At 40.8% G+C, this 25,465-nt stretch overlaps 2 protein-coding genes across 4 annotated transcripts in view; both read right to left on the reverse strand.

Annotated features, from left to right (window-relative positions):
- The window catches only part of igsf9a (immunoglobulin superfamily, member 9a), a 55,720-nt gene extending 41,311 nt beyond the window's left edge, over nucleotides 1-14,409 (reverse strand). For 2 of the 3 annotated variants that reach the window (XM_077019218.1, XM_077019216.1), the window contains exons 1-3: nucleotides 13,038-13,408; nucleotides 10,122-10,217; nucleotides 9,640-9,834 (exon numbers count right to left, since the gene is read on the reverse strand). In XM_077019218.1, the coding sequence (XP_076875333.1) occupies nucleotides 9,640-9,834; nucleotides 10,122-10,217; nucleotides 13,038-13,101 (355 nt within the window). In that variant the 5' untranslated portion in view covers nucleotides 13,102-13,408. Of the gene's footprint in view, nucleotides 1-9,639; nucleotides 9,835-10,121; nucleotides 10,218-13,037; nucleotides 13,409-14,006 lie in introns of those variants that run through there. The other variant, XM_077019217.1, reaches the window with a different exon arrangement.
- Nucleotides 14,410-17,353: 2,944 nt separating this feature from the next.
- On the reverse strand, nucleotides 17,354-23,834 carry tmem230a (transmembrane protein 230a). Its single transcript, XM_077019219.1, has 4 exons — nucleotides 23,572-23,834; nucleotides 22,051-22,149; nucleotides 21,839-21,961; nucleotides 17,354-20,591 (listed from the first exon to the last, which is right to left on the reverse strand). The coding sequence occupies exons 2-4, from the start codon at nucleotides 22,144-22,146 to the stop codon at nucleotides 20,451-20,453; spliced, it is 360 nt and encodes a 119-aa protein (XP_076875334.1). The 5' UTR covers nucleotides 22,147-22,149; nucleotides 23,572-23,834; the 3' UTR covers nucleotides 17,354-20,450.
- Between the last annotated feature and the right edge of the window lie 1,631 nt (nucleotides 23,835-25,465).

A 25,465-nucleotide genomic window follows, 5' to 3' on the forward strand; every position in this document is an offset into this window, starting at 1 on the left:
CTTTTTTTCCAAATAAAGTGGGGTTGTGATGACGTAAGCGTGCTCGGACCGGCTTGATAAAGGCAGTGTGAGTGCAGGCCAGAGGGGGAGTGTGGAGGGGGGATAACCGGGCCCCAGCACGGAACCAGCAAACCGTGCCTAGTGTGAGTACACCCTTACTTTAATTTTGATATTTTGTTTTGTTTGATGTAAAATTGACAACTTTGGACCTCAGTCGTCACATTTTTATGTTGAGATGTCATGGAAGCCTTTGAAACAACAGAGATACTCTCAACAGTTAGATTCAGCTGCAGTTCACTCCGCTAGCTGTGTGGCTACTCAAGTAGCAGATGATTAAGATCTTCCCCTGATGTGGGAGAAGATATCTAGCAAAATACTGCAAACTATCAATGAGTGGTTGGACAAATTTGAAAATTAAAATTGACAAAAAGCATTTGATCAAATAGAATGGCCATACATATTTGAGGTACAGTAGAAACCTGGAACCCAATGCTAATTCATTCCGGAAGGAGCGTCGAGAAGCGACGCAGTCAAGTTCCGAATCAACTTTCCCCATAAGAAATAATTGAAAACGCATTCATGCTTTCTCAACCATCAAGTTAAATTCCAATGCTAAGTCCATAACACTATTGTTGTTCTTTTTTTAAACTCTATTGTTGTCTGTTTTCCTGCTTTTCTGCTATGTCTTTCTTGGGACCCATGCTTTTTGTCTAAAACAGTAAAAAAAAAACACACAAAAAACAATAAAACTACAGCAAAAGCTTGGAGCACAGCCTGAAACTGGTTTAAAACTCATTGAACAACAACGCCAACTAACGCCAACTAGCAGCATGTGCCTGAAGCATGAACTGTATTTCTCGGGGTTCTACTTAAAAGACTTGGATTTGGTAACAGTCTCATTACCTGTAGAATGCTTTATCTATGACCAACATTGTCTGTTTTATCCAATGCAGATTGTTCAAGGCCATTTGAACTACATCACGGGGCTCGACAGGGCGAACCTCTTTCCCCACTGCTTTTCAATTTGGCTTTAGAGCCATTGGCAATTGGGATAAGAAATCATCTATGTATACATGGTATCAAAATCGGAAATATTGAATGTCTGGTGAAGTTATATGCAGATGATTTGCTGTTGTTTATTTCAGATCCAGTTATTTCTGTGCCCAATTTATTAAATTACATTAATTCATTTAATGTATTAAGTAAAACTCTATCAGAGGGAATGTGGAGAGAGAACTTATCCAGAATCCATCGTTGCTTAATAAATTCTACATATAGACTTTTACAGTTTAAGTTTCTTCACGTTTTATTACTCCAAAACAAAACTGAACAAAATATATAGCTCTGTTTCTTCACAGTGTGATAGATGCCAAGATTTCGAGGGATCTTTGTCCCATTTAATCTGGTTTTGCCCCATGTTACACAATAATTCGGTTGCCGTTGTCAATTGTTTTTCAGAAGCGTTTACAGTGACTATCCCTCTAGATCCTACTCTAGCTATTTTCGGATATTCAGTTAGAACCCTCTCCCTGTCTTCCACTCAGCAACGGGCCTTGATGGCTGGCATGTTCGCAACTAAATAAGTTATACTTTTGACATGGAAATCCCCAGTCACTCTGTATTTTAGGAGATGGCAGAATTATATGCTCTCTATCATACAAATGGACCAGTTACATTGCAGTGAGTTGAAGACATAGAGGTGCTTTTGGGTGTAGTGTAGCCAAGGCCACTTCACCATCACACACAGAGAGGACCCCTCCTCCGCAGAGTGTGAGAGACTGACTCATCTAATCCCTTTGATTGTATGAAAACATAATGCTACCTGGTGTACATGTCTGACACCCCTTTTTCTCTTTAAAAAAATTTTTATTTATACATATTAGGGGTGGGCATAGATTATTTTTTTAAATCTAGATTAATCTCACTGAAATCTTGAAATTAATCTAGATTAATCTATATTAAAATGGCTCATATGCGTTAGTAATTACTAAAATTCAGTTTTTGAGATAGGGTTTCTTAATACAGAGGGTGCATTAGACCAGGGGCTCATCTCCTGTTTCAAAAATGCATCAATGACTGCTTGAGAAAGCTGTTCTACTTTGATACTTGAAGAAAAAAAACATGCTCAATAAAATGTAGGCTACTCGTGTTCAACGGTTTATTTAGTTAAACATGAATTTGTAAGCCTACATACTGTACATTAAAGGGGGCTGATAACATGTTTATTCAGCTAAACATGATATTTGAAATGTAAGCCAACATTTAGTACATTTAACCTCATGGACGTAATTTGGGGGGGACTTTTTCAAAAGCCGGTTTTGGTCCTCTGCAATTTCAACGGTTAAAAAGAAATATTTAAATAGCGACGAATCTAGCGCTAGGACCATGCAGAAAACGACCGCTCCGAGCTCCGCTCTGGTAACATTTTACGTTCCTAAAAATGAATTTTCTATGAAGCAAACCTGGTGACTTTGTGGCTGCATCCATGTAAACACACGTCCGATTTGTAATTCACAGGTTTGAAAACTCGTTCTCGCCCCTACTGTGCAATTTGGTTAGGAATACAGCCGAGCTAAACTATCAAGTTGAAAGTCATCATAGTTTACTTACCCATTTTGACCCAGTTCCCAACCCAACTTTAAGAATAGATTAACGGCGATAATTTTTATATCGCCCGATAAGAGTATCAAATTAACGAACGCCGTTAACGCTGTTAACGGCCCACCACTAATAAATATACATATAAATATATATATATATTTTATATATAAACTTTTTTGTACTGTCCATGTTCTATGTTGTATTTTTGGAAAATGTTGAAAAAAAAGATATATATATATATATATTTTTAAGACTCAATATTAAGACAAGATTCAACGTTATGCCAAGACTCAGCTGATTGTTATCATGGAGACAAGAAAAGGAACAAGAGATATTCTGACCACCTTATAGCAAATGTTCAAGATAAAGGGAGTGCATCACAACTGTAGCAAAACTGCTATCATTTTATTTTAACTTAGGAAACATGACAGTGAAGCCACTTGAAAAGTAATTTGGTGTAAGGCCAACATCAGTGGCACCTACTAAATATCCACATTCAGATTGTCCATGAAACAGCTGTGGGTTCATGTAATAAGTATGATAATAACTACATATGAAATGTGCCATATTTGTCAATTGTGAATTTACACCCCAATCGAAATTTGTCCTCTGCTTTTAACCGATCTGTGCAGTTAGAACACACACACACACTAGTGATTACTAGGGGGCTGTGGATCACACGTGCCCAGAGCGGTGGGCAGCCCTAGCCCGACACCCGGGGAGCAGTTGGGGTTAGGTGCCTTGCTCAAGAGCACCTCAGTCATGACCTCAGGTCTGGGAATCGAACCCACGACCCTCCGGTCACAAGACCAGTTCCCTACCACCAGGCCATGACTGAGTGTCCATAACCATTTTGCCATGGTACAGCCCCTGACATGCGTATGACTGGTGATTTGTTGAGGAATTGGAATATTTTTAAAGCTGATTTTGAGGATTACATTTTAGTTTGAGGAACATGCAGCGCCTAGATCACAGAACTGTGGTTACTGCGTCAACAGCCACAGAAAAGGAAAAGACTACTGTCCTGCTTTTGGTAAGACCTGCAAGTCCTGCAGAACAGCCAATCACTTTTCCAAAGTATGCAGAATGAAATGCAAAGACATCCAGAAATGTGCAACATGATGGATAGTGTCAAGCCAGAGCAAGATTCTGATAATGATGATAGACTTTTTACAGTAATGGAGTGTGTGGGTACAATTAAGTCCTCCAGCCCCAAATGTTTATTAATCTTAAATTTAATGGCAAGAACCAACCTTGTCAGATGGATACTGGAGCCACATTAAGAATAAATTGTTACCAAACAGCTTGTTACAACAGCGCAACACAAAATTAAAGCTGTATTCTGGTGCTCTAGTGAGCTAGTGGATGCAGCTCAAGAACCACTGATCTCAGGTACCACATATGACCGATTGGGCCTTATGAAATTTACCATACCAGAGAAGCTTCATAATTTGGACTTGGAATTGGTCACAAAGTGTTTCCCTAACAAAACAGCAGATGTTAAGCAAGTATGAAGATGTCTTCAAGAATCCAGTAGTGTACTTGCCAGGAGAGGTTCAGTTTGTGCTAGATGAAACAATTGCTCCAGTACAATGTGCACCACAAAACGTACCAGTAGCTTTGAAAGCGAGGGTAAAAGCACAGCTTCACAAGTACAAACAGGATGGACACATCACATCAGTGACCGAACCCACTCCCTAGATTAGTAACATGGTGGTTATTGCAAAACCAGAGAAAGGGCGAATTTGCATTGATCCCAAATTCCGTAATCAGGCCCTGAATAGGGCACATTACATTATGCCCTTAATTATATTACATAACTCTTGAGGACATACTGTACAAACTTCCTAAAGCACGACTGTTCACATTACAGGATGCACAGGATGCCTTCCTCCAGTGTTAGCTTGACGATACCACCAGCTACAGGTCTTCGTGGAATAGAGCCAATAGTAGTAGTGGGCTGTGGTAATACTGATGCAGAGGCTGTGTCGGACCACAACAACAATCTTCAAGCTCGATTCATTGGGTCGGTCACATATCTGGCCAAATTCCTTCCAAAACACTCTGAGGTGAGTGAGCCACTCCGGTGACTTCTGGACAAAGAGGCTGTGTGGCATTGGCTGCCGAAGCATGATGAGGCTTTGGAGGAAATCAAACGAATGGTTTCTATGTCAATAGTGCTGAAATATTATGATGTAGAGAAACTGGTAACAGTTTTTTTTATTATTATTAGTAATTTTTTTTGCAAGCGAAACTGGACTGGGATGCTGTTTGTTACAAGATGGACAGACTGTTGCATTTCCTTCACGTGCATTGACACGGACGGAGCGGAATTATGCACAATTTTTTTTTTCAAAAAGTCTCTACTTAGTGCACCAAAATGGCTCTTGAGTATGCTGCTGCAATTACAAAACTACAACCTAGAAGTGGTTCACAAACCAGGCCCTGCAATGTTCATAAGTGACATGCTGAGCAGAGGGACCATAAACAAACAGAACTACACGCAGTATGATGGCACTGAAGAAGCATTCATACACATTGACCAGGCTATATATCTTAATGTAATGTTAGACTATATTAGATCGCTTCACTAAAAGAGAGGATGACACATTGCAGGAGCTAAAATCTGTGATTCAGTCAGACTGGCCAGAATGCAAGGAAGAGACACCGTTTGTGGTGCATGAGTGTCACGTCTAGCTCCGCCTTCCTCCCCTGTCTTGTGGTGTATGCCCGTACGCTCCCTCCACGCTCTCCAGCGTCCCCCTGGCCTCCACACTCCCCAGCATCTCCCAGGCCTCCACACTCCCTAGCATCGCTCAGGCCTCCACGCTCACCAGCGTCTCCCAGGCCTCCACACTCCCTAGCATCGCTCAGGCCTCCATGCTCTCCAGTGTCCATCCATGATTAGTATGAATGTTGCGTTGCTGCAGGGTTCTGTGTTCTTGTTCTGTGTTCCTGTTCTAAATCTTCTGTGTTATTATTGTTGGTATATATGTTATTAAAAAAGGGGGGGGGGGCTGTTTGGTGAACACAAGTACATGATGTCATCAAGATGCTCCGGTAGTAACTGACTGAACTCAGAATAAATTGGCACATGTTCGAACATGCACCTGCGTATTGTTGGCATAAAAGTACTAACACTCCCCTGGGCCTTCCTCCGAGGCTCAGTTTTTCCCCGATGAGGTAGAGAGCTCAGAAGAGGGTGGTGACTGCCAGGAGGAGAAACATCTCCAGGAGGACCAGGAAATGGCAGACCTAAATGAAGTTTCCAAGGAGGAAGAAACAATCCCTTACCTCCGCCTGAGACGGAAGTGGAGGACGATGGTAGTGTGGCAGCATCCCATCACAAGGCCCACAAATATGCCACCAAGACAAAGCCCACCAAGACCAGGACACTGCCAGGAAACAGTTGCACGCATAGGTCAAAACCCGGAAGCCCCCTCCAGTGGAGGAAGAGATGTCTGAGGTTTTAGGAGGAATTCATGCTGTGAGTTCCCTAGCAAAAATCCAGTTAGAGAGACGTCCAGTTAAAGGAGAGCAGGCCAGGTGACCACCACCCCACACCTGCCTCACTCTGTCAAATGCAGTTTTCTAGGTGTGGCATCCAGGAAACCATTTTGTTAGTGTGTGCGTGATTAACTTTGTCCCCAACCTTGTGTTACCGTTTGTTACGTTAGTGTTGCGTGTGCCTGTGTTTGTTATTGTAAATATCCCCGTCCCTGTGTTTGTTAATGTAATCATCCCTGTTCCTGTGTTTGATCATATAATCATCCCTGCCCCTGTGTTTGTTAATGTAATCATCCCTGTCCCTGTGTTTGATCATATAATCATCCCTGTTCCTGTGTTTGTTAATGTAATCATCCCTGTCCCTGTGTTTGATCATATAATCATCCCTGTTCCTGTGTTTGATCATATAATCATCCCTGTTCCTGTGTTTGTTAATGTAATCATCCCTGTCCCTGTGTTTCTTCCCTCTTTGTTCCCCTCTGTGTCCCCAGGGAGGCTGTTTTAGGCTGTTCTAGGCTGTTCCGTTGGTGGACTTCTCCCCAGAGAGAGGCTAACAGTAGACATCATAACCTTAAACAAATCACTTCACTGCTTCAATGATTTTTTTCCTTTAGTATAAATGAGAAATTTATTATTACAATGAAAATGCCCAATGTCCAGTGCTTCCAAATTGTTTTATTGTGTACATCTACTTACACACGATTCACAAAACTGACATTTCAAAGTCAAGCTTTCTGCAATTTTACTACTGCAGATTTTCACTAAAGCTGTTCACAAGTACACTTCGTGTCATGTGTGTAACACCATGATACTTGCCAGTAAGCATTAACAATACTTCTGTGAGTCAGAACTGACACCTGATATATAGACTAAATGGGGTGAAATTTACACCATGCTCTCCCTCTTCCTCATCACGTTGTGTCTTTCCTTTCTTCCCTGTACCCGAGTAATCCTAATTTCACCAAAAAAAGTTGTAGTTCAAACAAAAATCGTGATGTTAAAATCATTAAAATCATTCCAGACATCTACATGTCTTCTTATGACTTCTTATGTCATCCACAGGTCTGTTCATATTTTAAACAGAAAATGTGTTTTCCAGTTGGGGAACACCAAAAATGTGAATGAAACTTGACTGTACAGGGCGTTTCCCATACAAAGAACACAAAACGAAAACGGAAATTTGTTAAAATATTCATTTTTTGATAATATCAGTTATGCCCTTTTCAGTCCTTAGTGGTGCTACAGAATCACTATCCACTTATGCAAACCATGCCACTTATACATACATGTATTTTTTCCATATCTTTGCTTTGTTCTTTGATATGCTTTTTCTGTCTCACTCTCTGCAAGTTACACAATTTATCAAAGCTGAGTTGTTTTAAAAGGACTGGTCTCTCCTGGTTCAAACATTTCAAATAAAGGACCAGTCTCTCTTGCTGCAAACACTGTTCAAATAATGACTAAGTTATAGTGGTACTACCAGTGTACCAACAGTAAACACATTCAAGCAAAGGGCACAGTAATGTTTCTCCATATGACCGAGTGCAGCTCTCAGCAGCAAAGTCTCTCAGGGTCTGCGGGATAGGCAACAAAGAAAGGTTTTCCCTGTCTATTGAGAGCCCCTTTTTACCCAGACAGAGCCTTTGAGTCATAGCCCCAGAGCAGACAATAGGGATTTTTTCAATGAGTTGGAAGAATAGTGAACAGATCCAACCATACCCACAAGAGTATAGTTACAGCAAGCACACACCACTCAACAATGATGAACTAACAAGGCAGTTATAAAAAAAAGATGAGACAAAATTATGAAGTTACTGGATTATTATTATACGTTAAGCGTGTAATTAAAAACATTCATTTATAGAAACACCTTTTAGGTGTACAATTAGAAACTCTAGACCTGTCTAGATCTGTTTCTCTGTGCATCATTAAAACTCACAAGGCCACTGCTGGGTGAACTGTTTTAGTGGAGAGTGACTCTTATATCAGCATGTGTAGAAAAGATTAAGGTTAAACCTGGTAAGTCTAGATGTCAGTTAAAGGAAAACTTGTACTGGAGAAGTTCATAATGGAAGGAGAACTGAATCCACCCATATTGGAGAGACCAGTTCAGAGGTGATAAAGGTGCACAGCACAGCTCTAAAGAGATGTGGCTAAAGCAGTGATGAAGACTATTAATAGTGTTGAGAAATCATACCTACCAGGCAAAATGAAATTGTAGTTTTCCAGTTTAGCCTGCTGCTTCATATTAAAACATTTTATAGTGTACGATGATCATGGTGTATGAGGTCCCAATTACAAAAGTTAAGGAAATTAAGGAAGTTGCCAGGCATGTGGCATTGTTTAATAAGTATACCATGGGAAGTGCTAGAGCTATTGCTGACAAGCTTAGGTGAGGAAATTAAATGTGCTCATGAGATGATCATCATGAGATTATTTTTTTAGGATCAAAGGATGTGGTAATAAAGATAGGAAGTAGAGGAATTGATTCCTAGAGAGCATTTAATGAGGCCACACCCCCAGAAAGGTGTGAATGATTTGATTTGCAGGAAGAAGATGCATGATGCGCAGCTGCAGTGTCCCCAGGGAAACAAGTCCAGTGTCTTCACTGGGAAAGTTCAGAGAAAAAGACAATCACCTGGTGAGAGCTGTGGGGCGATGGATGTGATTCGCTGTGAGTGCGGGCTTGGACCCTAACCTTGCACTGAGGATGAAGACCCGAAAGGTGTTCATTGCAGGGTCAATATGCGCAGAGATGTAATCAAGTGCTTAAGAGTGTTGTTTTGATAGTAAACACATACCACAACCTAGTGGTATTTGTAATAAAGCAATTACGTTTGTGCAAGAAGGACAAAGTGCTGGGGAGCGAGCACAGACTGTAAATACTGGTAGATGGGAAGAGGCTTGAGACAGGAAGAGGCTTGAGACAGGAAGAGGCTTGAGACAGGAAGAGGCTTGAGACAGGAAGAGGCTTGTGGACGTACATAAAAAACTGCATGTACACTGAGGCCAGAAAGTAACCGATGTTTTTGGAAAGGTGTTATGAATTCACACACACAATTTTAGATGCACCCTCAGCAAACAGATTTTTCTGAACTGTGAGTGCTCTGCATATGTCAAAGTCAAGTTATGCTAAATAAAGTTAAATATGTGCGAATGTGTTAAAGATTGATAAAGAAGCATAATAAGGGGCTGCCTCATGAAGCTGGTTCAGATAACACAAGACTATGTAAAGCTGACTTCTAAGCATAAAAGATAGTCAATGTTTGTTTATCACAGCATAATCAAAGATGTGTTTCATACGTTCCATCTTTTTAATGTATAAAATACAAAAAATAAGCAAAGATTATGTGTGTCCATAAAAGAGTAGGTGTGTCTAAACTTTTGACTGGTATTTTATATGATGTGATCAACTAGGGGTTGCTCTGTTGTGGGAGGCACATTGTTGCGATACAACAGTTTGTGAGTTATTTCATATTCATGTTTGAACAAAAATGAATGAAAAAATTAGCAAAGGTTGTGGGAACTGACCTTCATAGTGTGGATGGATACGTGGTGCATGCGCTCCAAATTTGATGAGGATGGGGGTGTCGTAGCCCTGCCGCACCCACTCCACCACGTGGAGTGTGGCTGTTGGGCCATCAGGTGGAAGACCCACACTGCAGGTTAGCAATACTGAGCTCCCCTGTTTGGCACACACCGCCAGTCCAACACCACCTGCTACATCTAACACAGCCAGGACACAATATTAGTTACACTGAACACAGCTAGGAGAGAATAACAGAATACCAGTATGACAGTATAACACGGTATAATGGTTTAACAGTATAACAGCGTATAACAGTATTACAGTATAACAACGTATACACTGTGCTTCAACAATAACCATATAATTTCAATGCAGTGTTGTGTTTAGAGAAATGTGGCAGGAGTCCGAAGATTATTACAGTCATGTATGGGAGTCTTTGTGCATGTGAATGTGCATGTGTGTGGGGTATAATAGACAAACTCACCACATAAGCAGACCACAGCAACAGTTATGAATCCAGCTAGATGTTCCCCTTTCGGTGCCATGGCAAAGAATAAATCAGCCTTACGAAACCTCTTACCTGCAAAGAACACTCAAGTCAAATCTTATTCAATATCCTTCCACAACCACTCACAATTATATGCTGTTATAATTAAGATATTGGGAAAGCATTCAGAAAATGTTATACTAAACAAACAAGTAATTATTACGTTTTGATGATTTCAGTGAAAACAACTGTAAGGGTGGTATGCTGGAACTGTGTGTGACTGTCAGAAATCCTTAATAATCATTCTCATTATTACTTCTTCTTCATCATATCAGAACTGCAGAAAGCAAATTCAAATAAAAGGTAACTTGTGTTCCCTTTCATAATACAGCATATATTGGATGACTGTAAATTAAGTACCATTAGAAAAAGTCAGATTTTAGTCATATGTCATATGTAAGGTTTAGCATATTGCAGCCAGCAGTCTAGACATCTAAGCTGCTTGAGCTCCTAATAGGCTCCTAATCATTCATCATGGAACAGTTATACTGTATGCTTATGATTACATTACAAGACTCAAACGGTTTTGTTCCATTTGAAATAGCTGTTTGAAATGCACCTTTTATTAGGTAACAACTTTTTGCCACACACAGAACTCATAAGAGGAAAACAACAGGCAAAAACACCTGCTCAACCTCATCACATGTTGGAAAAATAATGAATGTAAACCCTGAGAAGAACATGTTCAACACACTAATGTCATCTCCTACTTTTTGAGCATTTATTCCATTGGATTCCAGTTCTGCACTCTGCTCCAGATACATGAGTACACACAGTCAAAAAGATTTCAGTTAGTGTGATGGGAAGTATTTTTACACATTTAACTCTGCTATTAGCTGCCTAAACACATCCCTGACCTCACAATAGTGCCCAGGTGCATGACATTAATGTTGTCTGACTACTTCTCTCAAAACCTCCTTAAACAATGAATTCTATAAACTTACACATTTCTGCTTATACCAATGATGCCGTTTTATTTTTTATTATTTTTTTGGTTAATGTATGTTTCATAGATTTTCTTGAATTATGCTGCTGAAATATGTATGTTAGATGGTATTTTCAAGTAGAACAAAATGTAAACATTACAAACACACAAACTGAAAATGTATTATACAACAAATAAGATTTTAAGACAGAGAGGTTATGCATTGAACGTCTAATATTGCATATGATGGTACTGTAGGCTAGTAATGCAGTCATGCATTTATAGCACCATTCAAGACTAAAGTGCAGGCATTCCCAGAGTGTTTAATGACAGCACTGAATATCACGCAATATCCTTATCAAATTTCAGTAACAAAGGTTGCATTGCTTTAGTATTATACAGATGTCAATCACCTTGATTTCTCCAACATTAGAATTGCTAAAGGATAAGTGACTGGTGTGAGAAAAGCCAAGGAGAGAATCAAGAAGGGCGTAATAATTGCTGACTTGTATGCTAGATATTCAGATGCCACCCCATGCTGAGCATGTTAGCATAGCCACTCACAGCATTTACTCACAGAGGGAAAGGAACAGCTGAATAGAGCTGTTTAGATCCCACTGGGCTCAAAAACAGGTCCCCTGCTGAGGTGATCAAAGATTTAATCAGCCAAATGGGTAAGTCATTGATTTGCAAAAGGCACCGAGGCTAAACCTATTCACCTCATTTCAATGGCAGTAAAAGTTGCCTGAACAGATGTTACATGCACATACACATACAAACACATTTACAAGCTCTTTCTCACGTAACAGAAATTACTGGAATGAGATTACTTGTTGCTTGCGTTCTGCAGAAGAAATTACAAGCATTGTTGCCACAAATGGGAAAAAATATGACACGCGATTTCCCAAGATGACACAACAAAAGAGACATAATAATATTTTCAGTAAGATTTTCAATAACAGAGTAAATTACATATTTCTTCTAACATATAGGGGAAGCCATGCACCTCCACTGCAGCAGGGAAATGGAGACGCACATGTACATGCTGAAAGTGGAGAGGAGTGGAGTCTGAACATAAACAAATAAAAGATGTGACCATATGCTACTTGATATAGCCTAGACCATAAATTCAAACCTGAGATGAAAGATGAAGTTACACCCCTTTAACTATAATACACTAGCAGATATTTTCATTAACTTTAAAATATATGAGTTCACTGCATTAACTACTAGGCTACATATAGTTCCAACGAGTGGATTAATCATTGGATGAACAAAGCATGCAGAAATAAGCTTTCTTAAACTAATTGAGTGCCTGAGACGACCCAGTTCGGCATCAAAGGGAAAATTGATACAGGCAAATTTTTTTAGAAGTGACATCTCCTGAGTGTTTTAAATCCCCTTAGTAGACATATCTTTGGGACTATGGCGATCGTGCAATTAGTTTAGTGTAGACATATTCTTAAGTTTCCAACCTCAAACCCAAACACCAAATACACACCTGAACACACAGTAGGCCTATGTGTGTATTCGTCTCCCAATTTCATTGTACTTTATTGTTGCATTCCCTCTGATCTCTCTTACAAACACAAAACCCATTTGTTAATGGCTAACATGTAGGATGAGTGAGAAGACAAATGTAAATGATAGCTTTTCTGTTACATAAATGTTCTTAAGGTTGAAGATGTAGTTAAGGTCAAGACAGACAATACGTCTATTTACATGTGACATATATATCTTCGTATTGCCTGTAGTTCTGTTTAACAGTTAGAGATACGCCGAAAAGTAAAATGATATGTTCATGATCGAAATTCTCAAGCTGAATGATAAATAGAAAATTTCGTTATTTCCGTAGCATATATTACGACAAATTTAGTTATTTACTTATGTATCCTTCAAATATACAGCGAAAACAGTATTTTGATTACCTTCCTGTGTAGATAAATCGCTGTCAGAATCGAATAAAATATTGGTCAGAACTAACATCCACATATGTTTCCTGTATCGACGGCGATTATTTTCAGTTTTGAGTTATGTGATAACTAGGACAACCTGTGCGTCTAAAATGTACGGGAGAACTTAATTTCAGCTCTTCGGCCGGCGTTGGTGTTTTAGAGGCGGCTCCACTGTACTTCTGTCCAGGGTTGCCAGGTCTTACAAAATATCCATCCAAAAGTCAGTTTAAAACCCGCCCTTCTGAAGCTTAAACTTATGGAAGGTTTCTGTCTCAATATTAAAATGAAAATGTAATACGTAAATGTAATGATTTGTAATACGCATTTGCCTGAGGTGGAAAGCTGTGGAGCCCGATTGGCCAAATACCCGTCGCTGCAGAAGCAAAAGTCCAGGGGGTGGAGCTGTATCTCCGATTGGCTGAATAAAGAGGGCTGTGGAATCTGATTGGAAGGCTGATGGAATCTAATTTGACTATAATTTGAATGTAGTGGAAGACCATGGAAATGAAAATGCATTCTGCTCGGATTACATTTTCAAAATGCATTTTGACACAGTTTGTTGGTATCGTAATGTTATTGCAAACAGGAGAGGCGCTATTTCTCCATTAACATTTGAATATTGATATCTTTTTAGCATGGTGGTGAGGTTGAAAATTACATTTCAAATGCGTTATCACGGTATGCAAAGCATTTTAAGCGAATAGCATTTTAATTACAATTTTATACAACCTTTGCATGATCACATGAACTTGATCATTAAAATCGGGAAATACATTTTCATTTCAATAAAGGCACAAATAAAGCATCAAAATGTATGAAATATGAATAGACGTCTACCACATTGCAAATGTAAATGGAACTATTGCATTTGAATTTTGAGCTCAAAGTTGCTTGTATGAGTGGAACATGTAAATGCAAATATTCCGTATTTGCCCCATTTACCTGGCATATTAGCTAGTTACTGCTGTTTTCTCTTTACATTGTGTGTCTGTTTCTTTCTCTCTCTCTATCTCTAGTTCACTCTCTCTCCCGCTCTCCGTTTCACACTGTCCTCCCTCCATTACGTCGTTATGTTCTCCTCCTGGTTCTTTGTTACGGACCAGCTCCGGACCCCTCCTTGTGGGCGTGTTGTTGTGTCGTCCGCGTCTGGTTATGTCCATGTTTGTAGTTCCGTGGATGTGGGTCGTTTGGGAGCGTATTCGTCGTTATCGCCTGTGCCTCGTCTCGCGATCACTGGGGATTGTGTAGTTCGTCTATTTAATGTGCGTTCGCGCAATGTCTCATGCTCGTCTTTGTCTAAAGCTCGTGCCTGCGTGTGTGCTTGATATGTTTAAGAGTACCGTGCGCTACTCGCGCTGGACTCCACCACTGTTTGTAGTAATAAAGTCTATGTTTCACCGCATCGTGCTCTGTCGTGCCTTCCTCCTTCTATCATCACATTCTTAGTGTCGACTTGTACACGTTTGACTTGTAATTTAGTAGCCCAACTAAATAGTAGTCCAAAGAAACGCACCACGCCATCCCTGAATATTCAAAGAAGCCCAATTTGGCATGAAAACCGCGAACCTGTCAACTTTGCTTCCGTCTCTCCCTTGACTACGCTGGTGCACGCAGCACCCTCATCTCCCAGAAGGAGGGAGAACGTGATCCACAGAAACAAGATACAAATCTGAGGTCAACTGTTCAAAATCAATAGACGTCTGAAAAACATAATACGATAAAAAAAAATTCCGATCCATGCGGTTTCTTTCTTTCTTATTTACTGAACATTTTATCATTGTATCGAATATGCCTTAATACGTTTCCAGGAGAGCCTGCTTAAGCTGTGATATCCAGCACAAAGACTTTACAGTGTTTAAAATGCATGTGCAACTGAAGGGGAGAATGTATTATTGTTTGGGACAACATTATGTATAATTTGATGTATGTGTTGTTGTTATTATTATTACAATGTATTCATGCTTGGGACAATGTATTAATTTCTATTCACTCATGACAGTGAGAAACGTCATATAGTTCATGTGCTGAAGCTGTATTCATATCTCCATACACCTGTATATAAAGAACCTACGCAAAAACCTGACTGTAAGAGACAGGCTGAAACCATGGAAACACCGGACGATAATCATAACTGTCTTTATCAGCTATTCTATACAGATATATGGCAGTTATACTTGGAGTGCATTATATCAACTATGTGCATTTTTAATCTCACAAATTCACCAACAACATTTTTAAATCCTTGTAGCTGTAGGTATAGACATTTTATGAATACACCATTAAGGTCATCTTCCAAATGTCCATCAGTGGACTGATGTGCCAGACCACACTTTTTAGCATGGCAGTGTCACTACTGTGCTGAGAATGATCCACCCTTTAGTTTACTCCTGGTTTAGTGTACAGGGTGGGCGATTTATATGGATACACCTAAAGAAAATGGGAATGGTTGGTGATATTAACTTCCTGTTTGTGGCACATTAGTATATGGGAGGGGGGAACAATTTGGTGACCATTCTGAAGTCTGCCATTTTGTATCCAACTTTAGTTTTTTTCAATGGGAAGAGGGTCATGTGAAACTTATTGAGGATTTCACAAGAAAAATAATCTGGAATCTGGAATGTCATCATAGAAGTAACCATGGTAACCCTTGAGGCATACTAGGCAGTCCTCGAGTGACAGAATCGAGGAAGAAAGATTATGAGTACAGAGAACAGAGAATGAGAACAGGGATAATACTACTTATTAAAAAAACAGCAATGACTCATAATGGGTTTCGGGTCTGAGCATTCCTAGATGAACAGTTTCCTGGAAAGTGAATTGGTTGTCATGGGCCAGGTGAATGGTTCCCAAGGTCTCCCAATCTGACCCCTTTACACTTTTATCTTTGGGGTCATATAAAGGAAATTGTCTATGCTGTGAAGATACGAGATGTGCAGCACCTGAAACTACAGATACTGGAAGCCTGTGCTAGCATTTCTTCTGCTTTGTTGCTATCGGTGTGTGAAGAGTGGGAGAAGAAGATTGCATTGACAATCCAACACAATGGGCAGCACTTTGAACACATTTTATAAGTGGTCAGAAACTTGTAAATAACTCATGAAATAATACAGTTACGTTAAAACTAATGCCATTGTTTTTCTTGTGAAATTCTCTATAAATCTGATGTGTCACATGACCCTCTTCCCATTGAAAAAACTAAAGTTGGATCCAAAATGACCAACTTCAAAATGGCCTGTATGGTCACGACCCATCTCGAAAAGTTTTCCCCCCTCCCATATACTAATGTGCCACAAACAAGAAGTTAATATCACCAACCATTCCCATTTTATTTAGGTGTATCCATATAAATGGCCCACCCTGTACATCTGGTTTAGTTTATTCCTGGTTTAGTGTACACCTGGTTTTGTATACTCTTGGTTTAGTGTAATCCTGGTAAATTTTTAAATGATGTAGTGTACCAGTCCACTTGGTATGTTACATGATTAATAACTATAAATTCATCATGTGTAACCAGTGATGTCAGTAACGCGTTACTCTAATCTTACCTTTTTTTTCAGTAACGAGTAATATAACGAGTTACTATTTCCAGTCTAGTAATCAGATTAAAGTTACTTATCCAAGTAACTGTACGTTACTATTTTTTATTTTCCTTAGTAAAAATATATATATTTGTTTTCTTCTTGGCTGTTATACTTTTGCGTCTGACCGTAGCACTCGACTCTGCACGCTGCGCGCGAACCTGTGAGAGCACGAGCGCGTTCACGTCATACTGTGCGGTGTTCTCCATAAAGATACGTGGTAGTGTAAAGAAATACCCCTGAAAAACAGGAGAAGGAACAATGACCTGACGAATTTTAATGTTGCATTGGGTTCCACGTTTGAAATGTGTTGGAATTTTGTCTAACGTAGCCTACTTAAAAATGCTTGAAATTGTAATATTTCGTTTCACAACAAATAGCTGTCTGACTGAATAGTTTGCATGTATAACGTTTACAAATATATTTACAAATAATACCACATAACAACACAAACGTAATGTCAGGAGATACATTGTTACTAGGCAGAGGAGGTCTTTGCATAGAGGCGTGGCTAGGCAACTGCCTTGGGCCCCTCCCACTGCAGCCCACTGTAGAGGCCCCCTGATTAGCTAACTTATTTCTCGCATATTAATGTTGATGGGCCCCCTAGCTAAATTCGCCTTGAGCCCCCAAATTGCTAAGTCCGCCACTGTTACTAGGGTTGCCACCTGTCCTGGTGTAACGAATAGAGGGGCGGGTGTGACGCAAATGCAGACTTCAAATGATTTATTACAGAAACGGAACTAAAACACTAAACGCAGGAGAGATGACAAATGAAACGGTAAGTAGGACAGAGAAACATGACAACTAAACGGCTGACAGAACGACAAGGAAACGGAATCAACATGAACTGGGGAGAAAACCATAAACGCTAAACTAATACCGGGATGGCAACAATGACGTGGGGAACACATACACAAAATACTGTATGACAGGACATGAAACTAAGGTGGACTATATGAGCAAAAGGCTCAGGGTAACAACGGGGATAGCGGCAACACAAGAACAAAACCATAGGCTACCAACAGCAACTGCTCATGACAAGCACAATATGACAAGCACAATCTGGACTGAACAAGGTAACAAAACCGAGGGAAACGACGGAACAAGAGGGCAAACATCAAGGAGGCGAAAAACATAGACAATAACAACTAGGACGTAAATGAACAGAGAAACACGGAGGGTAAAGGCAAGGAGAGCGATGGCAACGAGTACTCACGAAACAAACACATACAAGGACCGACACGGAAGTGAAACACCACGGGGAATATATACTCAGAGACGGGACGGTGAAACAAGACTCAGGTGTGCGAGACTAACGACGAGGGCGTGACAGACAGACGGAGGGACGAATGGGAGCGGGAGCTAGGCGGGACCAGGGAGGAGGGAGGGGCTGGACGTGACATAACCCCCCCTCAAGGCGTGCAACTCCGGGGCACGCCAACCAGGGAGGGCCGGACAGACACTGGGGACAGAGACACCACGGCACAGAGGGAAACGAGAGGACGAGGCCGGGGCGGGACGGACACAATGGCTTGGGCACCGAACGCACGGGAGGACCAGGACAAGGAACGGGGCCAGACGAGACAGGACAGGGGGTCGACACAGGGGGCGAGACCAAGGGGGCCGGACAAGGCGTGGTCAAGGGTACAGGACTGGACACTCGGGAAGGCTGGGACACAGAGGCAAACAGATGGAGGACGACGGAGACAGGGACGGGAACAAAGTGGGTGACTACCTGGGGAACAGAGACTGGCACAGGGACATGGAGGACACCACCAAGGACGGACACAGGGACAGGCACGCGGACGCGGACAGACACGCACACAGGAACGGGGACCAACAGGAAGCCAGGGAGGGGACAGGGCAAAAAAGGGGACACAGGCGAGTGAAAAACAGGGTTAACAAGAGTCTCAGTGTTCAGACAGTTCAGCCTGGAGCCAGCCCCAGGCCCACAGGTGGGCAAGGCAGTCACTGTGGGGGCTGGCGTGGGCTGAGGAGTGTCCTGGGGAACCGGCAGAGCCGGAGGAGGGTCCAGGGGAGCCGGGGAGAGGTCCATGGGTACGGGCAGGTCCGGCCGAGGGACAACAGAGACCGGAGAGACCGGCGGAGGGCCCGCAGGGACTGGCGGGGTCCGCAGGCGGGCAGTGGGAACAGGCGGGGTCCGCAGGCGGGCAGCGGGGACAGGCGGGGTCCGCTGGCGGGCAGCGGGGACAGGCGGGGTCCGCTGGCGGGCAGCGGGGACAGGCGGGGTCCGCTGGCGGGCAGCGGGGACAGGCGGGGGCCGCTGGCGGGCAGCGGGAACAGGCGGGGCCCGCTGGCAGGCAGCGGGAACAGGCGGGGTCGCCGTGCAGACGTCATCAGAGGGCGAAGCCGCCGTGCCGACGTCATCGGGGGGCGTGTCCACCGTGCCGACGTCATCGGGGGGCGTGTCCACCGGGCCGACGTCATCGGGGGGCGTGTCCACCGGGCCGACGTCATCGGGGGGCGTGATCGCCACGCTGACGTCATCGGGGGCCGTATCCGCTATGCTGACGTCATCGGGGGGCGTGATCGCCACGCTGACGTCATCGGGGGCCGTATCCGCTATGCTGACGTCATCGGGGGGCGTGGCCGCCACGCTGACATCATCCCGGGTCCGAGCCGGCCAAACACATACAAGGACCGACACGGAAGTGAAACACCACGGGGAATATATACTCAGAGACGGGACGGTGAAACAAGACTCAGGTGTAATCTAGTTACTTTTTAAATCAAGTAATATGTAACGTAACTAAGTTATTTTTTGAAGGAGTAATCAGTAATCGTATTACTTTTTGAAGGTAACTAAGCCATCACTGTGTGTAACAAACCTGGCACATAAAACAGATTCTAATGGGAACTGACTAATAGGCTTTCACACTCACTGTTGGCTTGCTCACTGGGTACTTGGATTCAGACACATGTAAAGCTGCTTTGTGACAACATCTTTTGTAAAAAGTGTTGTAAAAATAGCTTTTTGACTTTAACATAGGCAACCCATAAACCTAAGCACTTTTTAAAAAGTAAAAATTTGCCAGTTTTGGTTCTATTTCAGGAACGCATTTATTTTCAGGAAAACTATTTCAGTTTGCCATTAGGGGGCAGAAGACAGCTGCTGGACTTTACAGTTTTAAAATGATCAACGAGTCTGTCATTATTAATTAAATGTTATCCATCAATCATTAATAAAACTGTTATTAAACCTTTTTTAAAAACATACATTAAACACAAATATATATTACAAAAATATTTTATTATGAAAATATTTTGCTTAACACTACATTTGTGGTTTAACTTAGTGTGTAATCACTAACACAAAGGCAAATATTGCAACTGTTTTTTCATTTTCAAACCACCAATCCACAGTAATAATTTTATTATAATACATTATAATACTCTTAAAACAATGCCTCTTCTTGCAACTACATATACATCATATAAAACTCTAAGTATTTACACAAAAATACTTAGAAGACCTGGCCATTCATTTTTGGCTTGTCATATTTAGGACTAAATAAATATTACACTTAATATAAATATTACATATAATGTAGGTGTGCATTCAGACTTTGGTATGATAAATTAACATAGTACATGTACTATTCAGCACCCACATGTCTACACTGCCTTTACTGTACCTCAGATAAGCTATAGCTGCTTTAGAGGATGAAGGGTTTTCAAAGGTTTGAAAACCTGAAGGAGTATCATGCACATTCTGCAAAAGCACAAGAAACCAAACATCACCCTTTCAGAGCACTGGGGTCAGAGGTCTGAGCCTTCAATACCTTCAGTCATCAAAATCTGGAATGTCATCATAGGAGTAACCACGGTAACCCTTGGAGGCATAGTAGGCAATCCTCAAGTGATAGAATCCAGGAAGAAAGATCAGAACTCCAATGATGAGAACTGGAATAGTACGATCTGGATACTAAGGAACAGGGATAATACTACTTATAACAAAAACAGCAATGACTCGAGACGGAAAAACATTGAATTAAGTTCAGTGCAAAAGTTTAAGGTGGGTGTGAAAAAAAAGTGTCAATAGAAGGGTTAATAGAAGAGTTAATATAAGTGTTAGTTTATTTTTGTCAATTAACAAAATTCAAAGTGAATGAACACAGGTACCTAAATCAAATCAATATTTGGTGTGACCAACAAATCAAATCAATATCAATCAAATCACTAAATCATATCAATATTTGGCATGACCAATTCTTACTGATACACATTAGTTTTTGATGGTTGTTCCAAACATCTTGAAGTACTAACCACAGATCTGCTGAAATACTTCTGTCTCGTTATGTAATCCCAGACTTGATGATGTTGAGATCTGGACTCTGTGGGGGCTATATCATCACTTCCAGGACTTATTCTTATTCTGAATGGTTCTTAATGGCATTGGCTGTATGTTTGGTGTTCATTGTCCTACTGTAGAAAAAGCAAATTTGAGCCAATCCCTGATGGTATCACATGATGCATAAGTATCTGCCTGTATTGCTGAGCATTGCTGCTCTTCACCTGGCAGAGATCTTAATGATACACCTTGCGTCTTGTTGCTGGTATAGGACCTGTCACATGAAGCTTCCACAACCTCACCTTTGTAGGAAAGTTTGGCTGCCCCGCACTGTTTTAAATTACTTAAGCTGTTTGTGTTTCAGTAATGACTATGTTTCAACCTATATATGAACATGATCATGTTTCAACCATTTTGTGTAACTGGTTAATCACCCATTTGACTGTGTGCACCTAGAAGAACTGAAAATCGATTAGGATTTCTTTGTGTTCATTCATTTTGCATTTTGTTAATCTACAAAAATAAACTACAACCACTTCTATTTTTAAAAGCATTTGTACTTTGCAGCATTTCCCCACATCTGCCTGAAAAGCTTGCACAGTGCACACCTGTACACATCAGACATACTGCTCACATTTTCGCTATCTCTATGGGTAGGCTATTTTATCAGATTTAATCTACGAATTTCCCTCTGGAAATTACAGGGGATCAAGACAGTGTGGAACTTACAAAGGATAGAAGTGACGTGCACAGCTGACTAGTGAACAAGACTTCAGATGTGTTGAGTATCCCTGTGTGTAAATCAGGATTCCTGCTGACCTCAGCTGTTACTGGTCACCGAAACCTCCATGTTTATTTATTTTCTTGCTTTGCTAACTTACTGTAACATGAATGTACCCAGCCAAAAGCAGAGATCCAACAATAATCAGCAAAGATCCGATCACGAACAGGAACATTGCCAAAGCAATCGCCTTGTATGGTACTTTAGGTGGGGTTCTCTTGAACTGTGAAATAAATTAAAAATATGATTCATGATAATATTAATACACGATTAAAATTGGAACACAATCCTGACGGCACCTCAGTCACTTACCTGCAGATCAATATAGCCTTCATCACTGTCAGGCAATCTTGAATATTTAACACTGTTGATTCCCCCGCCGGCTGTGCCACCTCGGGTGGGCACCATAATCTGGAGTCATGGTGTGACAAAGAAAGAACACTAACATACAGCAAGGTGCATATTTTTATCAGAGAGTTCTACATAGTACTGATGACTAACATAAAATTGTAATATTGCTCTAAAAGGATTTCAACCTTGCAGCTAGTTAAAGGTTAGCTATGGTTAAGGTCAGTGTTATTTTTTTCCATCTACTTAATCACTCACTAATTCATAATTAATATTATTTTTAGTAAGCAGTACAAAAGCTTTCCATCCTCTTCTGCATTCAAAAGAAAAAAGGCAATGTGAACAATATCCACTAATTTGTCTCAGTAGTATTCTACACATAGTGTTCCTGAGATATGAAAATAAATACATAATATATGAAAATAAATTAAAGTATCCAAAATACCACTATGACTGAGAATATCCACGGAAATCCTCAGGAGAATACAAATTAAAAGCCCAACTAAAAATTACTATATGACATTTCTTTTGCAGATATTCTCTTATTTTCATAAAAGCATTTATTTCTAGATGAGCGCAGTAATTAATGTTGGTTAAGGTTTGCGCTTGCAGTGTCAAACATACAAGGGGGTTCAGTCCAGTCTGTGGAATAAACCTGCATTATTAAAGAACAATAAACTCCATTTTATTTAAAATCTGTTTTAGTCAGTTCTATCGCATTGCCTGCTTTTTCTGTTGACCCTTAAGAGGGTGTCTTAAGAGAGTGTCTAAGTGAAATGTCTTTGTCAAAAAAGAGAAAAGTGGAGTGTCAGATTTTTCAAGATAAATGGAAAAAATGGAAAGTTGTGTGTTCAGAATTGCTTCCCAGATGTGGAAAATATCACTGTGATCAGTTTTATGCATAATGCACTAAAATAAATGTTTAACTGAGTAAAAGTGTTGTTGAAATTGCACATACTTTTCTTAAAAAGTTGTTCATAATATATTTAGTAAAAGGACAATTTATTTCATATAAAGCTTTTTTAAAATTTACTTCTTTGCACTAATACAAAAAGAAAAAAGTGGACTTATTGTGAGTTCCATGTAATTTTGGAAAGAGTTTACTGGTCTGGCCCCCTTGAGATCCGATTAAGTTGTATGAGGCCCCCAGACCAAAATGAGTGACACCAGTGGTCTAAACCTTTCCGTGAGAAGCAAGCCACCCTATCTAGCTTGCTGGCAACTACCGTCAGTCACAGCAGCGCGTGTCAGTCGCGCACATGGGGACGCAACAGATCAGCGCACGTTTAAACCCGTACAGACATTTACAGCGTTTGGAGCGTTTAATATAAGCGAACTAACGCACTACAATGTTAAGTCTACCTACTTTAACTAGGTAGCAAACACGGCAGCGTTAGCCTGGTTAGCTACCGTTGAAAACAGTGCATTTGGCCATGTTTGCACAAAGTTTTTACTAATATAATACAGATATATTTGATTACTGACTGTGATGGAGGGAGTCAAAGTCCCACAGACTGCTGAAATTCAGAGGACAAAATACCGAACAGCCTAGACAGCTTCTTAGATCCCCACGTTTACTTCCTGTTTCCATAACCTTGCGTTAAACTAGCATGTGATTTGACTAGTGATGTGTCGGTCACGAACGAACCGGTTCAAAGAGCCGGCTCTTTTAAGTGAACGACGAGAGCTGGTTCCCCTCTAAGACCGAGCCATTTTTTTCTAAGGCTTGTCATTCAACAAATCAGAGAACAACAACAAGCAGAGGAACCAATCATCGAAAGGGTTATACCACCAAGCAAGGAGGGGAGGGGTGGATGGGGTGTGCACAGTGCTGCAATCACGTGACAGCGAGTCGTCATTTCCTGGTCTCAGGGATGAGATCGGTCTCAGAGAGGAGAGATTTACGGCCAGACTCTCGTGAGTACATGGTCAAGGTGATGGCAGGGCGACTGTATTGTACTGTATTGTAGCGACATCAGTACCCTCTGAAGAATCTTTTCCAATAACAGAGAGAAGAAACCGGATCAACCCCTCCAAGTTGAGGCACTTGGTCTTCCTAAATGCCAATCTGCCTTCCAAAAATAGTTGAAAAGGTTAAATCAGTTACATATTGCAAATTGTGGTTATTTTAATCACTACTGTTGAATGCTGCTGTTTTGCACTTTCCAGAGTATTTGTTTATTACCCAGAAATGGATGATTATTTAATATAGTAAGTTATTTTGTAACACCTACCTTTTGGCGTCCATTGGCCATATTTCAGAGATCACAAGTGATGCTTTAATAAAGTGTTTAAATAAAAAATAATTTATTGATACAATTGAATGTGTGAGTGCAATCAGTGAGTTATTACAAGGCAAGCATGAAAACAATTGGCCACAGCAACACTATTTTTGAGCTTTTTTGCACTCTTTTGTGCATATAGTCATGTAAAATGTAGGTAACATGGTTCTTTACCACTGGAAATAAGTGGCAAAACAAAGAGCCGAAAAAGTCGACTCTTTATGAAGAGCTGAGCCAAAAGATCCAGCTCCCTAAAAAGAGCTGAAATTCCCATCACTAGATTGGACAGTTAGGTGCCGTGCGAAAGATTTATATATGCATTATCTCCGTAAATCTGCCCAAACATACACAGATAGTAGTTAAGTGTTCATACTTATGTGGTAGTGGAATTGTTTTGGCATTATGGGACATTCTTGAGAAATACATATTCAGCCTCTCTGACATGAGTGCTTTAATGATATTAAAATGCATTCATGAGGAAATGGTACAGTGAAATCTGCACAAAACGTACTCTGATGATAGTTAAGAGTTGATTCTCTTATGGAGCAGTGGAATTGTTTTGGCATTATGGGAAACATCTGAGAAACTGATAATCAGTTTCTGAAAATTTATCTCCAAGCTCCAACAACATTACGACTTCAATGTGTTTTTATGGTACAATGTGTAGTATTTTATGGTACACTGTAAAAAAACAAAACAGGTTTACAGGTTTTTCCCAAAAAAATTGTGGTAGGGCTGAACTGTTTGCGTGCTCTTACTGCCAGCTAGTGGAATTGGAAGGTTACTGCAACCCATAGACTAATTCACATACACACAGGCCACTGTTTTTTCCACCACTGTCTTATACGGCTAACACTGAGAGGAGGAAATATTTGTACCAATCTGCCTGAGTAGCATTAGTTTTAAATATTTTCCTTAATCGTTCTAATATAATGTGTTTACTAATACTAGGTTTTATCCACGGGCGTGAGGCATTATGTTATAGTACCCTTGTGACGGTGGGTGCGGCGTCAAGGACGAGACACGAATCCTCTCTTGCGACAAACGTCACTTTTAATTCCAACACGAATATAGCGCAGGTGATGAACACCTACCCT

The sequence above is a fragment of the Brachyhypopomus gauderio genome, chromosome 10 (genome assembly GCF_052324685.1).
Source record: "Brachyhypopomus gauderio isolate BG-103 chromosome 10, BGAUD_0.2, whole genome shotgun sequence".
NCBI classification, from domain to species: domain Eukaryota; kingdom Metazoa; phylum Chordata; class Actinopteri; order Gymnotiformes; family Hypopomidae; genus Brachyhypopomus; species Brachyhypopomus gauderio.

What these genes read in the sequence shown, in the direction of transcription:
- tmem230a (XM_077019219.1), bottom strand. Translation starts at nt 22,146, where the DNA reads ATGGTGCCCACCCGAGGTGGCACAGCCGGCGGGGGAATCAACAGTGTT. An exon ending in AAGGCTATATTGATCTGCAG is followed by an intron (nt 21,962 to 22,050) that starts GTAAGTGACTGA and finishes TTTATTTCACAG; the next exon opens with TTCAAGAGAACCCCACCTAA. An exon ending in CTGGGTACATTCATGTTACA is followed by an intron (nt 20,592 to 21,838) that starts GTAAGTTAGCAA and finishes CCTGTTCCTTAG; the next exon opens with TATCCAGATCGTACTATTCC.